Below are 16,432 nucleotides of genomic sequence, written 5' to 3'. Positions count from 1 at the left end.
GTGCACAGACTTCTCATTGCGGTGGCTTCTTGTGGCGCATGGCCTTAGTTGCTCTGCGGCATGTGGGATCTTCCCAGACCAGGGCTCGAACCTGTGTCCCCTGCATTGGCAGGCGGATTCTTAACCACTGCACCACCAGGGAAGCCCCTACCATGCTCTTTTGATTACTGTGGCTTTATAGTATTGTCTGAAGTCTGGGAGGGTTATGCCTTCTGCTTTGTTCTTTTTCCTCAGGTTTGCCTTGGCAATTCTGGATCTTTTATGATTCCATGTAAATTTTAGGATTATTTGTTCTCACTCTATGAAAAATGTCATGGGTAATTTGATAGGTATCACATTAAATCTGTAGATTTCTTTATGTTTTATAGCTTTCAGCACATAAGTCTTTTACCTCCTTGGTCAGGTTTATGCCTAAGTATTTTAATTTTTTGGTTGCAATTTTTAAAAGATTTTTTTGTTTTAATTTCCTTATGATGTTTCATTGTTACTGTAAAGAAATGCAACCAATTTCTGTATGTTAATCTTGTATCCTGCTACTTTGCTGAATTTGTTCATCAGTTCTAGTAGTTTTTGTGTGGAGTCTTTATGGTTTTCTAAATATAGTATCATGTCATCTGCATATAGTGAGAATTTTACCTCTTCTCTTCCAACTTGGATACCTTTTATTCTTTTTTCTTATTTGATTGCTGTGGCTAGCACTTCCAATATATGTTGAATAGAAGTGGTGAGAGTGGGCATCCCTGTCTTGTTCCAGATTTTAGGAGGAAGACTTTCAGCTTTTCACCATTGAGTATTGTGTTGGCTGTGGGTTTGTCACAAATAGCTTTTATTATGTTGAGATATGTTACTTCTATACCCACTTTGGTAAGAGTTTTTATCATGAATGGATGTTGAATTTTATCAAATGTTTTTTCTGCATCTATTGAGATGAGCATGTAGTTTTTGTCTTTTGTTGATGTGGTGTTTCACATTGATTGATTTGCATATGTTGAACCATCCTTGTGACCCTGGGATGAGTACATCTTGGTCGTGGTGTATGATCTTTTTTATGCGTTCTTGGATTGGGTTTGCTAATGTTTGGTTGAGAATTTTTGCATCTATATTCATCGACGATATTGGCCTGTAATTTTCTTTTTTGGTGGTGTCTTTGTCTGTTTCTGGTATCAGGGTGATGGTGGCTTCATAGAATGTCTTTGGGAGTGTTCCCTCCTTTTCAGTCTTTTGGAAGAGTTTGAGGAGGATAGGTGTACGTTCTTTGTATGCTTGGTAGAATTCCTCAGTGAAACCATTCAGTCCTGGATTTTTGTTTGCAGAGAGTTTTTGTTTTGTTTTTGTTTGTTTGTTTTTTGCCACACCATGCAGCTTGTGGGATCTTAGTTCCCCAAGAAGGGATTGAACCTGGGCCCTGGCAGTGAAAGCGCCAAGTCCTAACCACTGGACCGCCAGGGAATTCCCTGCAAAGAGCTTTTTTTTTTTTTAAATTAATTTATTTATTTATGGCTGTGTTGGGTCTTCGTTTCTGTGTGAGGGCTTTCTCTAGTTGTGGCAGACAGGGGCCAGTCTTCATTGCGGTACGCAGGCCTCTCACTATCGCGACCTCTCTTGTTGCGGAGCACAGGCTCCAGACGCACAGGCTCAGTAATTGTGGCTCACGGGCCCAGTTGCTCCACAGCATGTGGGATCTTCCCAGACCAGGGCTCAAACCCGTGTCCCCCGCATTGGCAGGCAGATTCTCAACCACTGCGCCACCAGGGAAGCCCAGGGAGCTTTCTTATTACAGATTCTACTTAACTTCTCGTAATTGGTCTGTTTAAGTTTTCTATTTCTTCTTGTTTCAATTTTGGTGAGCTGTATGTTTCTAGATACTTGTCCATTTCTTCTAGGTTGTCAAATTTGTTGACATATAATTGTTCATAGTATTCTCTTATGGTCTTTTGTATTTCTGCAGTATCGGTTGTTATTTTTCCTTTTTCATTTCTTCTTTTATTTATTTGGGACCTCTCTCTTTTCTTCTTGGTGAGCCTAGCCAGAGGTTTAATGATTTCCTTTTATATTATGCTTGTGTTCTCTTCTTTTGGGGTTTTGTGAATCTGTTGTATGTTTTTGATTTGTGGTTACCCTGCTTTTCAAGTATGTTAACCCATAATTATATCTACTTGCTTTAGACTGATAGTCATTATGGGCTCAAACACATTCTGAAAGAAACAACAATCTACATTTCCTTCCTCTTCTCCCCCCCACTTCATGACTTTGATGTCCTCTTCTGCATCTTCATGGTTATCCTTTTGTCATTCATTGTGGTTATGGTTGCTGTCACAAAAATTGTTTTCATTTTGTTTTTAACCTGTATACTGGTTTATTTAAGTGATTTACTTTCCAATTGTGATTTTTCTCTTTCCTATAGCTTCTCGCTTCTTTTCTATCTAGAGAAGACTTTTCAATATTTCTTTTAGGATAGGTTTAGTATTGCTGTATTCTTCTAGTTTTTGCTTGTCTGAGAAATTCTTTTTCTCTCCTTCTATTCTAAATGGTAATCTTTCTGAGTAGAGTATCCTAGGTTGCAGATTTTTCCCTTTCAGGACTTTGAATATATCTTGCCACTCCTTTCTGGCCTGCAACATTTCTGTAGAGAAATCAGCTGATCGTCTTATGGGGGCTCCCTTATAATTAACTCTTTATTTTGATTCGTTTCATTTTTTAAAACAGCTTTATCAAGCCATAATTTACATACCATACAATTCCCTCACTTAAAGTGTTCAATGTTTTTGATATATTACATCATTAATTTTAAAATTTCTCGTAAAATGTTTATAACAAAATTTGCCATTTTAGCCATTTTTAAGTGCACAGTTCAGTGGCATTAAGTACATTCACAGTGTTGTACAACCATCACCACCATCCAAAACTTTTTTTATCATCACGAACAGAAACTCTGACCATTAAGCAATTACTCCCCGTCCCCCCCCACCCCCCTGATGACCTCTAATCTTTCTGTCTCTCTGGATTTGACAATTCTAGCTGTTTCATGTAAGTGGAATCAGGATGGGGTCTATTGTGACTGGCCTCTCTCACTCAGCATCACATTGGTGAGGTCCACCCGTCTGTGGCAGGTGTCAGTGCTTTGCTCCTTTTAAGGCTGAATAATATCCACCGTGTGGACAGACCACATTGTGTTCCTCCGTTCATCCATCCACGGACTCTTGGGTTGTTTCCACCTTTTAGCTGTAGTGACTAGAGGTGCTGAGGACGATGGTGTGCAGGGATCTGTTTGAGTCCTGCTTCACTTCTTTCGGGTAAGCACTCAGGAGTGGAATTGCTGTGTCCGTCCTACAGTGACATGTGTGTAGCTTGTTGAAGTCACCAAAGTGTTTTCCACGTGGCTGCACTGCTTTGCATTCCTACCAGCAATGTACAAGGGATCCAGTTCCTCTGCATCCATGAGTTGGTATCTCCCTGTGGTTTTGAGTTGCATTTCCCTGAGGATTAGTGATTAGTGATGTTGAGCACCTTTCTCTGTGCTGGTCACAGTTACTTTATACCATGAAACATTGAACTTGCACGAGTCAGGACAGTTTTGCTAGTGTGTGTGCAGACAGCCAGAATGGCTCCAGGTGCCTATTCTATTACACAGGAAGATTAGAGGCTCTGATCACTTACCCAGGAAGTGATAAGAGGCCTGTCCCCCCCTACTTCCTCAGCAGGGGACCCAGAGGGATGGCCTCGCTTTTCCCTCGGGAGCCTGGTCACTTGAGGTCTGCAGGACGTGTCCAAGGAGGTGGGAAGGGGAGGTGTCCGGGTGCAGCACGGCAGCTTCCTCCAGGCCCAGAGAGGCCCCGCCCCCTGAGTGCGCCATCCAGGTGAGAGCACCCAGCTCAGGTTGAGCCACTGCCCATAAACAGGCACATGCCCTCGGTTGCCCCAGGCTCGCCCTGACCATCGGGCACTCCCTCTGCACATTGCTCTTCTCTGATTGTGGGTGTTTCATCTAGAAGACGGAGTTCTGTGTGCTTTGTGTAGTTGGGATAAAGCACTGACCCTGTTGTTGAGGCTCCAAGGATGTGACCATATAGGTGTTTGTCTGGGAGCCTGCCTGGGAACAGCCCCACCTGCCCCGCTGCTGGCGCCCACAGGCGATCAGCTCAGGCCCTTGGGCGCTTGTGCGCACCTGCCCTGGGCCAGAACCCTGGTGGAATGGGAGAGTGAGAAGGTCTGGTTGGCCCGCAGCCCCTCACTGGCGCTCAGGAATGACAGAGGGGGCCACGGGGAGGGGGGTAGATGGAAGGTGAGTTCCAGTGACGTAGAGGAGAACCTGAAGCCGAGGCAAGGTGGCTGTTCCTCGTCCAGTGCTGGCTACTTCAGGAGCCCATGGGGTGTGATGTAACCCGAGCCCCCATGGGTGGGATCCTGCCCGACTAAACTGGAACAGGCATCGGAATCCTTGGGTCCAATCAGAACATGATAAAAACGGAGGCCTGTTGCTGCTCCCTGGGTCACATGCGACAGGAAGCTCACCTCTTCCCTGCGGTGGGTGAGGTGGGTAGAGGCACGCTCGTCACCTTCTTGGACATAGGCGGCTGGTGCCCAGCCCAGCCAGGAGGTTCCCACACAGGAGGCCGCACACGTGCCACAGGGCTGAGGCGGGGCTGCGGGACCTGCTGTGGCCAGTGGAGGGCCCGGCCTGAGCCCGGAGGACAGGGGTCGAAGCAGCGAGACCTAGAGTGTTAGCGTCTTGTTCAAGGCCCGAGATGGGGATGCAGAGCTGCCAGAGCACCTGAGCGGGCTCCAGGGCCCCTGTGTGACCGCACGCGCGTGAAGGCCGCTCACCGTCCTCTGCCTGCAGGTGCGCCAGGCGGTGGTGCGCGTGGTCGGGGGCTGGCTGCTGCGCCTGCGGGACCGCTACTCGTTCTTGCACAGGCTCATCCCGCTTCTGCTGAGCGGCCTCGACGACGAGATCCCCGAGATCGCGTAAGTGGCAGCGTGGTGGACGGGCCGAGGTTCTGGGTGCCAGGGCAAGCACGTCCCGCCCCAGAGCCGCCGTGCCGCGCGCCTCCCTCCTGCTCGCCTCACCAGGCTCTGGCTTTTCCTAAGTTGTTGTTTACGGCGATGGTTGTTTCCTTTGGTCCAGAGTCTTGCGGGAGCCACCGTGTCCCCGCATCCTGCGTGCTGGGAGGCCATGGGACTTTGACAGTACAGTTTTGCATCTTTAGCACTTTGCTCGGGTTAGTGATGGAGGCACGGCAGACTCGCTGGTGAGCTCCCTCGGGCAGAGACCCGGCCTCCTCCCTGAGAGTGCCACCTGACCCGGGTCTGTGTTGTGTGCAGGTGCGGGGCGGCCGGCCTCTGGGAGCAGGTCGGGCTGCAGTGGCAGATGGAGAACGAGGAGGACCTCAAGGACAAGCTGGACTTCGCTGGCCCGCCCCCCGCACACCATCCCTCGCCAGGTGAGCGCGGCCAGCCCAGGCCAGCGGTGTGGCAGGGCATGTCCCGGAGGTACGGTGGGAAGGGCCTCCCTCTCGGTCCTGGGCAGGCCTCCCTGGGTACGTGAGGGCGCGGCCAGCCGAGGAGCGTGAGCCTGATGGGGAAATGTTGGAAGTAGGTGGTGCTTTGTCACCTCACAAAGCTGTTTTGTGAGCTTCACCTGAAGAAGCAAACACACAGGGAGCCGGTGAGGCGCAGCCCTCGTGTTCCGGGTGATGCTACCCTCAGAGCAGAGCCTCCCGTTGCTGGACCTCCCGTCCTGCCCCTCGTCGTGGTCTCTTCCAGACCGTGAGCACCCGCGGGCGCGTGTGTGTGCGCGGGCATGCCATGTGTTCCCTTAGCTCTTGAGTCAGATCCGGGCTGCGTTTCCAAGGAAGCCCCCTGCCCGCTGGGCTGCGGCCCTCCTCCTTGCCCCTCAACCCCACACGTGTCTAGTTTCTTCTGCTCTGGAAACACTTTCTGTCTAGGAACAAAGTCCTTTCTGCTGAACTTGATTGGACGCCTGTATCGCTGCAGTCTGTCTGCAGGTGTCTTACAGTGGGGCGATGGTGGAGTGCCGCTGGCAGGAACACAGCCTGGTAAACATGCACCAGGTCAAACGGGCAGCACCGTGGGAGGGACCGGGCCTGGGGCCCGCAGGCCCCTCCAGCCCTGGTCAGGTGAAGTCAGGCTCGGCGGCCGCCCTGGAGGGGACGCCTTGCCCTAAGGGCAGCGTGAAGACAGCTGCTCAGGCCTCGGTGCACCCGCTGCTCTTCACTGTGAGGCCCAGGAGGCGGCTCCTCCCCCGTACCTGGGAGGCCTGTGGTTTTTTTTTTTTTTGGTCCACATGTTTATTCATGCAGCTTCACCTCCCACGCCGCACAACTGCTATAAGGGGAAATCATGCATGTTTTGGAAAAGGTACAAAAATTAGTTGCCACCAGGGTTTTTTCTGATTTAGTAAAGTTTGAGAATGCACCATCTTTTTTTTTTTTTTTTTTTTTTTTTTTTGTGGTACGCGGGCCTTTTACTGTTGTGGCCTCTCCCGTTGCGGAACACAGGCTCCAGACGCGCAGGCTCAGCGGCCATGGCTCCCAGGCCCAGCCGCTCCGCGGCATGTGGGATCCTCCCGGACCGGGGCACGAACCCGCGTCCCCTGCATCGGCAGGCGGACTCTCAACCACTGCACCACCAGGGAAGCCCAGTGCACCATCTTTTAAATTATCATGTCTGCCGTGTCAAGTACAGGAAAGGAGGCTTCAGAGCCATCTTCAGAGCGAGGCGCGCATCTCTGGAAATGCCTCTCAGGCCGTGTGCCCGCCTGTCAGTGGACCACTCCCCAGACGGTCCTAACCTGTCCCCTCATCCCACAAACTTTCCACAAGGGACATGTCATCAGGAAGAAAAAGGCATTTATTTTGCTTTTTGTTTTTTACAAAATTATAACAAGCTCACTTAAACAGCCAAGAGCATCCGAAACATTTAGAACTAATTCTCTCATATACCATAAAAAGAGAAAAGTAACACGAACAGAAATTCAAAGTGAGGCCTCATGGTACAAGCTGTTCTTTTTACTAAAACACGCTTTAAACTTTGACATGTCACGGTCTCATTTCTATCTCTAGAGTTGTTTTGAGTCTTTAAGGTCAAAATCTTGTAATCAAAATCCTCGAAGTCTTTTTTATAGAAATTGAGAAACTTATCCTGAAATTCACAAAGAAACGTAAAGGACCTAGCACAGCCAAAACTTTGAAGACGAAGGCCCAGGTTGAAAGATGAGTACTTCTGGTTTCAAGACATAAAAACACAGTAATCAAGATGGTGAGGTTATGAACATAAAAACAGACCGACATGGACTTCCCTGGTGGCGCAGTGGTTAAGAATCTGCCTGCCAGTGCAGGGGACACCGGTTCGATCCCTGGTCCAGGAAGATCCCACATGCCGCGGAGCAGCTAAGCCCGTGCGCCACAAGTACTGAACCTGCGCTCTGGAGCCCGTGAGCCACAGCTACTGAATCCCACGTGCCTAGACCCCATGTTCCGCAACAAGAGAAGCCACTGCAATGAGAAGCCCATGCACCGCAACGAAGAGTAGCCCCCACTCGCCACAACTAGAGAAAGCCTGCACGCAGCAACAAGGACCCAACACAGCCAAAAATAAATTAAAAAAATAAAAAATCAGACCGACAGACCAGTGGGACAGAGCAGAGTCCAGAAACAGACACAGGCGTGTGGACTCTGAATTTTGGCAAGTTGCAAAGACAATTCAGGGGAGAAAAGACGTCTCAGCAATGCTGCTGGAATCACTGGATGTGCAAAAAAAGTGGGCTTGGATCCAACCCTCCTGATAAACGAAAATTAACCCCATATGCCACGTGGATCTAAGGGTACAACCTAAATACACTCCACAAAAGAATGACTGATAAATTGCTTTTCATCAAAATGAAAACTTCTGCTCTTTAAAAGACATTAAGAGAATGAAACGACAGGGCACAGACTGAGATGTTTGCAAATTGTTGACGTAAGGATTTGTGTCCAGAGCACAGAGAGAACTCTCAATATCAAGAACACAATCCAGTTGTTTTAGTGGCAAAAAAAGTTTGAAAAGACACTTCACTGAAGACACACAGATGTCAAACAAGCCCACGAGACAGTGCTTCAGGTCGCTGCTCGTGAGGAGAATGCACATTAAAGCCGCAGGGGATCCCCCCCTCTGCCTGGAGGCTTGACCTGAGACTGCCCGTGCCAGGTGTGGTGCAGACGTGGAGGAGCTTCAGGCCTCGTGCACGGCTGGGGAGGGCAGACAGCAGTGCAGCAGCGTTGGAAAACCGCTCGGCCATTTCTTAATCAGTACAGTGCCCGCCTTCCATGTGCTTAGCCGTGGCACTCCAGGGCGCCCACCCGAGAGAAGTCTCGTCGGCGACAGCCCACGGCGGAACCGCTCAGACATCCGTCAGCAGGTGGACAGACAGACTGTGGTCTGTCCGTGTGCTGGAACACTGCTCAGCAGTGAGCAGGGGCCAGCGCCCCCCACCGCTTGCTGGGCCTCGGAGCGGAGGAAGCCAGGCAGAGAGGAGCGTGTGCTGCGCAGCTGCACTCACAGAAAATCTAGAAATTGCGGCTCCCCGTAGTGACAGGAAGCCAACCGGGGCTGCCCCGGGGGAGGGGAGGGCGGGGGGCATCGTCAGGAGCACAGGGACCTTCTGGGTGACAGGTGCGCGTTATCTTGATGGCCGTGATGGTTCACAATGGTGTCCACTTGTCAGAACTTACAGGGTTGTGCCCTTCGAGCATGTAGTTTACTGGGTGTCACACCTCAGGATCACTGTAGAAACTTCAAGTAAATTATGACACTTTGTGGCTTCATTTCTGTCTTCAGAGTTGGTTTGAGTTTTTTAAGACCTCAAAATAAAACCCGTAGGTGCGCCTTAAACGAGGGATGTGTAGTAAGTGACTTTGCACACGAATTGTTGAGATCTTGTTTGTGAATTTCACGGGTTCCCATCCATCTTTATGACCCACAGGGAGCCGCCCAGGGCTGGGCTGCCGGGAGCTGGTCTTCAGAAACCTCTCCAAGATCCTTCCCGCCATCTGTCATGACATCACCGACTGGGTGGTGGGGACCAGGGTGAAGTCGGCGCAGCTGCTGGCGGTACTGCTGCTGCACGCGGAAGGCCACACCACGCAGCACTTGGAGCCCGTCCTGCGCACCCTGCTCTGTGCCTGCGCCGACGAGGAGAAGGCCGTGGTCCGCAGCGTGAGTGGCATTCCGCTGTCCTTGGGCTGCATGCACCCTTCCTAGTTCTGCAGTCTGTGAACCTGGACACATATCAGCAGTCACGCAGTCGCCCCTGTGTGAAAGTGTACATGTTTCTGTGGCCCCCGGGCTTTCCCCGGCCTTCTGCATCCAGCCTGCGTGCCCATAAAAAATGGCGTTTAATGGTTCTCTTTAAGCGTGTGCAGGTGAGCGGCCCTGTGTGTGAAGGTAAACACGTCCTCCACCCGCAGGCCACTGCAGTGGTCACTGCTCAGACAGACGTGCAGAGCCGCCCCCATGAGTCCAGCTCAGGCAGCCGGGCCTCAGAGAGGACGCTCAGACAGCCCTGCCCCCGCCGAACGGCATGAACTCCTTCCCCTGGCACTTCTGAGCTCAGGAGGGGACTCACCAGTTTTCGTGGGCGTTTGAGCACATGTTAGGAAGAGACGGGCCAGCAGGGCTGCTTCTGGCAGGTGAAAGCAGGCACGGCAGGCGCAGAGCAGCGAGGGGCTGAGAGGGGCGGCAGCCTCAGGCCTCCTCCGTCTGCCCTCAGTGCACGAGATCCGCGGAGCTGATCGGGACCTTCGTCAGCCCGGAGGTGTTTCTGAAGTTGATCTTGTCGCCCCTGAGGAAGTCTCCCTCCCCCTCCAGCCTCCTGGTCCTTGCGTCCATCATCCGAGGCTGCCCGAGGGAGGCGCTCCGGCCACACGTGAAGGTCCTCGCCGTGGAGCTGGCCCACGCTCACATCTGCCAAGGGTCTGAAAATGTAAGTGTGCGCGGGAGAGGGTGGGGCTGGGGGGATCGTGGAGTCCACCCATCTCCATGGTGACTCAGTCCCCTGTGGGACCACCCACACGTAGCAGTCGTCAGTCCCACAGGCCTCTCGGGGACATCTGACCGACGTGGTAGCTGGGGTGCAGCACTGATGTTCTCCTGTTTGGACCCACGTGCCTCCTGGCCCGTTCTTCTCCATCCACCATGGTGGCCGTTTAAAGTAAAATGAAACAAAGTGCAAAGACAGTTCCTCAGTCACGCTGGCCGCGTTTTGAGCGCCCAATAGCCCTGTGTGGCCAGCGGCTGCAGCACTGGACGGTGTAGGATAGAGCACGTCCATCATCGAGGACAGTTCTGCTTTAAGGATGGCACTGCTGTGGGTGGTCTTGGATGGAGACCCCCTACCCGCACCCCACCCCACCCCCAGAGAACCTGTGAGTCCACACGCCCCGTCTGTTGGTCCACGTCGGACGCGGTGTCTCCATGATGAGCTTATTCTTACCCCCATCACTTGGCTTGTAACGGGGCTTCCAACAGGCAACCTGATTTGGCAGCCGTTATTGGGAGCTCTGCTTGGTGGTTACAGATTTGTTTTGTCTTAAATCGAGCAGTAAATCCATTACATCTGAAGCTGAAACAATGTAGGTAGTTAGGCTTAGTCATTTGGAATAATTTACAATTGTTTGCTGTTGAAGGAAAAATAATGACCTTGTTTTTGAGTGGCTGTGATGGGCTTAAACCCTGAGTCTTTGTGACCCTCCCACCTCTCTGTAGAGCAACGAGGGTTTGCCTCGCCAGGCGTCTGACCCACGCACTGCAGGCCCCCTGGGCCACTGGAAGCTGGCCCCGCACAGCTGACACTTGACAGTGGCTGCCATGGCCACAGAGCTGGACCACAGGGGTGCCCAGCTACTGCTCAGCCGCCGGGAGATGCACTTCCACGCCTGCATCTGGCCTTGACTCTGACATACGTTCACAGTCGTGTGGGAACCATCTTAATAAGCCTATAAGGCAGCTTCTGAAACACAGATGGGGGGGTTGGAGCAGAGGTCTTGGAGTGGGGACGTTAGTGGGCTTTTTCACCTGCTCCTGGTGTTTTCAGCCGTATTTCAACTTTTCCCAAAACCCATTTTTAAGATAAACTATGATTATCTAAAAATGCAGAAAAAAAGTTCCACGTTTTTGCTCAACTGGTTCCAACGAGGATTTTCATTCCGGAAGCATTTCTGTTCTAGAAGGTGCAGCTTAAAAGTTTGTGTAGGTGTTTCAGTACACGTGTTGCAAGCTGTACAGCAAAGGAAACGTCTTTTCACACCTGACTGTTGTTACAGGAAACCTTGGTCCCTCGATCCATCTAGTTGAGAGCGCATGCTTGGTTCCTCTTCCTCCAGCCCTTCCAGGAAAGATTTACTCGGTCCTGCAAACAAAAGGCCCCCTTCCACACACGTGTCTCTAGACACGTTCCAGCCTTCGGCCAAGGGACCAGCTGGTGTGAACCCCAGTCGTGCGACCCACTCCCATGCTCGCACGCCTGGGGCCAGGATGCACGGCCTCTGCACAGGGAGGGGTCATCCTAGTGTTTCCTACAGTCGTTGTCCAGGGACTGTGAGGACAGGTCTCAAATGCTTCAAGACCAAACTAAATGTAAAAGCCCCGGGTTGAGCCAACAGGGCCCCAGAGACATTCGGCTCGTCTGCCTGGGCCTGTGCTCAGCTGACAGGACCTGAGCCTCTGCTTTGAAATCTGGCTGTTTATTGACAGCAGACTGAGATGCAGAAACGGTTGATAAAACAGAAGTAAGTTGTTTCCTCCTGTTTACTCAGGAATCGGGTGTGGGGTCTGGGATGGGAGTGCCTGGCGCTTTCTCCAGTGAAGTTGTGGCATCTCCCTCTGTGTCAGTTCCCTCTGTGTCTTGTTTTCTTTTTCTGTGTGTGTGTGTGTGCGTGTGTGTGTGCGCGTGCGCGTAGGTAGGTAGGTAGGTAGGTAGGTAGATGTTGAAAATCCTCTGGTTAAATATCGCGAAATCCGTGAACGTTAAGGCCCCGTTTCCTCAGAGGTGGTGCTGTGTTCACAGCAGAAGGGCAATGCTTGTGAAAGACACAGACCTTTGGTTAGTTCCAGCATCTGGAGGTGTCGTGAGATGGCTCAGCCAATGCTGAGAGCAACTCCCTATTTATTTTTTTTTTTAATTTTTAAAATTTATTTATTGTTGTCTGCGTCATATCTTCATTGCCGTGCACAGGCTTTCTCTAGTTGCAGCGAGCAGGGGCTACTCTTCATTGCAGTGCGTGGGCTTCTCATTGCGGTGGCTTCTCTTGTTGCGGAGCATGGGTTCTAGGTGCGTGGGCTTCAGTAGTTGTGGCGCGTGGGCTTCAGTAGTTGTGGCACGCAGGCTCAGTAGCTGTGGCTCGCGGGCTCTAGAGCACAGGCTCAGTAGTTGTGGCGCACAGGGTTAGTTGTTCCTCAGCATGTGGGATCTTCCCGGACCAGGGCTCAAACCTGTGTCCCCTGCATTGGCAGGCGGATTCTTAACCACTGCACCACCAGGGAAGTCCCAATCCCTGTTTATTTTAATTGAAAGAATGGTAGTTCCTTAAATATGTATTGTAGGTCATTTAGAAATTAGCCAAAATCATGCCCTCAAAAAAATCAATCAATCAGTCAGTCAATCCAGGTCTGAAAGAAATGGGGCTGTGGGAAAAGTAAGTATTTGAATAAAACACCAATTTTAGCTTCTCAGGGAAGTTAGGACCCCCAAGTGGCTGAGGACATGCCACAGTGAATTTTTTGTTTAAACTTCCATGATTTATATCACTTGTGAATGAGTCGTAGGATTTTAGAGCTGACTCAGAGTTCAGAACCAATCCATTGTCTAGCCAAATCTTCACCAAACTTTTGAGCTCACACCCCCATTAGTAAAAAAAAAAAAACCGTAAGCATTTTGCCCCAGTTCCCTCTGTCCTTTATGAAACAGCAGAGCAGGCGTGTGGGAGGGGTGTTCTAGGCGGTTCTTCCTCTGGGTCCCCCACCCCGTGCCCACTCCTGGCCCCCATTTCACAGTGGATGAGGCTGGAGCCCGGGAGGTGAGAGATGGGCTCGACCCAACCGAGGTGTCACCTTGACCCCCGACAGTCTGGAAGCATCTTTGAATCATAGAATTTTATTTTTCTTAACTTAGTATCATAGAAACACTCAGAAGTGCACAGAAGGGGAGGGGAGCAGTGTGCACCCCTCGTGCCTGCCGCCCGGTTCCAGCCACGTCCCCCTCGGTCCAGCTTCTCTCTGACTTTGGGGGTGGGGTGGGAAGAGCTGGGGTACTCAAAGCAAATCCAAGATTCCCTGTCCTTCCACTTGTCACTTGTACAGTGTGTGTCACTAACACATGCAAACTTTTTAAAAATGTAACTCAAATACCATTAAGCACGTAACAAAGTTGCCATGAATTCCTTGATTCTCGGGGATTCAACAGGGATTCGTTTTCCCTGTTGTACTGAGGGACACCCTCCTTATGGCTGAAGTGCCAGAATCCTGGCCCAGTCCACTCGTGGGGTCGCCGTGGCTCCACGGCCCTGGTCAGTGGGGCCTCCTCTGGGCCGCTGGGCGGGTGCAGGGGTGGCTGATGGTGCCCTGCCCTCTCCACAGCGCCTGTACGGGGAGCGCCTGCTGCAGTGCGTGCAAGCCGTGGTGTCCGTGAGCCGGGAGGACTGCCGAGGTGCCAGCGTGCCGCTCATGGAGGTGCTGGTGACCGTCCTGGCGCTGTGGGGACCTGCGGGCCTTGGTGCCAAGGTGAGGGGGCCCTCCTGCTTTGCCTCAGCCCCTGGATGGGAGGCTGCCATCTGTCAGTCTCTACTGTCAAACTCCAAGCCTCGGGCTTGCCCAGCGAACTGGCTACCTTAGATGAAAGAGTCTAGAACATGCGGGGTGATTCGTTCTCTAGGCAGCCTCAGGGGCACACGGGATTTTAAATTCCCTCCAACTGCCCATTGGCTTCAGGATCTCAGAGTGAGGCCGCCTGCTTAATCTTGGAGAAACAGGCAAGAAACGAGGCCTCCCTTGTCTTACATCTGCGTTTGAGTGAGGTTAAGAATACACACGTGCACCGGAGGTCAGGAGAGAAAATAATATCATGATTTTCCTAGTTAGTTGCAGCCCAGCTTTACACAATTGTTTCCATTCCCCTGGCTCTGTTTTTTTTTTTTCTTTCAAATTCTTTTCTCCATTGAACTTCCTTGCTTCTTTATTGTTTGGGCCGTACCACATGGCACGTGGAATCTTAGTTCACCAAACAGGGATCGAACCTGCATCCCCTGCATTGGAAACACGGTGTCTTAACCACTGGACCGCCGGGGAGGTGCCCCCCCACCCCAGGCTCTGTATTTAACTTAAAATCTTCTGACATCCAGCTCCCTGCGGCTGCGAGGACCATCCAGAGACCCGGCTGTCCGACCACTTCTCCCCAAACTGAGAACTCGGCTTCTCCCCCTGGTTCTCTCTCCCCCTCTCCAACCACACTGTGTCCGGGAGGCTCCCCGCCTGCCCTCCCCTTACCCTGGGCCTTCCTAAACTGTGTTTTCTTTCTCTCTTAAAAAACCCCCTTTCCGGAGGGCACATGTCTGAGCAGGGAGGTCGTCACTGTAGGGCTGTATATAGTAGAAAAGCTGAGTCTGTCGTTACGGGTAAGTCTGCAGGCCAGACTGGGGCCCCGGGACAGCTGCACAGAGTGCTGGGGGCATCCTGTTCCTAAAGCCCTAGGGAGAGGAGGGTTCGGTCCTCCCTCTCCTCTGTGCCCGCGGAGCAGCAGACACGCTGTCGCCGGCAGTCTGGTCAGGTGAAGAACTCTGAGAGCGAGGACGTGGGCCCATCTTTGGCACCCGTGGTTTAAGTCTGTTCAGTGCAGTCGCTGAAACCGCCTGCTCCTCCTTCTCCACAGATGGAGCCTGGCTGGGACTCCAGGGTGAGCCTCCCGCCCTGCAGGGACTGCCCTGCCCCAGGTGGCGCATCATGGGGGGTGGGGGGACTGTGCCTGAACTGCCTGTAGATGCTCGTTTGTCCATTTCATTATTTCTCATACAGACAAGAGGGGCGTCGTGGGAGCCCCGGGCCACGTGGCGTGTGCCCGAGTGGCTCTCCCTCCCTCAGGTGGTGAGGACGGGTCTCCAGTGGGGTCTGTGAGTCCCAAGATCAGCTTGTCCCAGCCTGTGACTTGCTCCCCCAGGTTCAGGAGACACTGGCTGAGCTGGCTGCGGTGGAGAGCGTGGACGGCAGCCAGGACCTCTTCCGAGCTCACGTGGGCCCCCTCCTGGAGTGGCTGGCTGCCTCGCACCAGGACTGGACCAGCCACTCCACAGGGCTCCTGCAGTTTGACGTGGTGCTCGCTCACTCAGGTGAGCCTCAGACAGGCGCCCCGGGCGGGGTTCGGAGCGCTGGTCCCGTGGTGGCCCCAGCAGCCCTGGCACAGACTGGCAGAGCTGCTCAGCACCCCCCGGGAGGCGGCACGCCAAGGCCTGGTTCTTCAGAGTCACTCACGGTCACTCTCGACCTGTGGAGAACAGCTGTTTTAAGGAACAAAACCTTAATTTAAAAGATGCTGCGGGGCTTCCCTGGTGGCGCAGTGGTTGAGAGTCCGCCTGCCGATGCAGGGGACACGGGTTCGTGACCCGGTCCGGGAGGATTCCACATGCCGTGGAGCGGCTGGGCCCGTGAGCCATGGCCTCTGGGCCTGGGCGTCCGGAACCTGTGCTCCGCAAGGGGAGAGGCCACAACAGTGAGAAGCCCGCGTACTGCAAAAAAAAAAAAAAAAAAAGATGCTGCGAACTTTATAGTGAAGACTTGCTGTAACGTGGGTCTTTAAAGTCTTCCCAGGCACACATTTTTATGTTAAACCTTTTTTTTTGGGGGGGAGGAAGAATTAGTTCAAGAGTGTGACATAGGACCAATGTACGTTTTTAATTTTGTTTATTTATTTGGCTGCGTCGGGTCTTAGTTGCGGCATGCGGAATCTTTCGTTGTAGCACGTGGGCTCTTCATTGCAGCACACAGGCTTCTCTGGTTGTGGCCCATGGGCTCAGTAGTTGTGGCATATGGGCTGCAGAGCGCGCCAGCACAGTAGTTGTGGCACGTGACCTTAGTTGCCCTGCAGCATGTTCATTCCTGGACCAGGGATCGAACTTGCATCCTCTGAATGGGAAGGCAGATTCTTTTTTTTTTTTTTTTTTTTTGCGGTACGTGGGCCTCACTGTTGTGGCCTCTCCCCTTGCGGAGCACAGGCTCTGGACGCTCAGGCTCAACGGCCATGGCTCACAGGCCCAGCCGCTCCACAGCATGTGGGATCTTCCTGTACCGGGGCACGAACCCATGTCCCCTGCATCGGCAGGCGGACTCTCAACCACTGCGCCACCAGGGAAGCCCGGGAAGGCAGATTCCTAACCACTGGGCAACCAGGGAA

At 52.3% G+C, this 16,432-nt stretch overlaps 1 protein-coding gene across 2 annotated transcripts in view; it reads left to right on the top strand.

Annotated features, from left to right (window-relative positions):
• DNAAF5 (dynein axonemal assembly factor 5) overlaps nt 1–16,432 on the top strand; it is a 36,969-nt gene that overhangs the window by 4,066 nt on the left and 16,471 nt on the right. Inside the window, exons 3-8 of one of the 2 annotated variants that reach the window (XM_081256692.1) lie at nt 4,841–4,965; nt 5,323–5,441; nt 8,981–9,213; nt 9,767–9,979; nt 13,630–13,773; nt 15,203–15,371. In XM_081256692.1, coding sequence (XP_081112818.1) covers nt 4,841–4,965; nt 5,323–5,441; nt 8,981–9,213; nt 9,767–9,979; nt 13,630–13,773; nt 15,203–15,371 — 1,003 coding nt within the window. The remainder of the gene's footprint in view (nt 1–4,840; nt 4,966–5,322; nt 5,442–8,980; nt 9,214–9,766; nt 9,980–13,629; nt 13,774–15,202; nt 15,372–16,432) is intronic. The other variant, XM_081256691.1, reaches the window with a different exon arrangement.

The sequence above is a fragment of the Mesoplodon bidens genome (genome assembly GCF_964165515.1).
Source record: "Mesoplodon bidens genome assembly, chromosome: 15".
Taxonomy (NCBI): Eukaryota; Metazoa; Chordata; class Mammalia; order Artiodactyla; family Ziphiidae; genus Mesoplodon; species Mesoplodon bidens.
The sequence above is the reverse complement of the archived record's forward strand: the minus strand, read 5'-3'. Positions and strand labels throughout refer to the sequence as shown.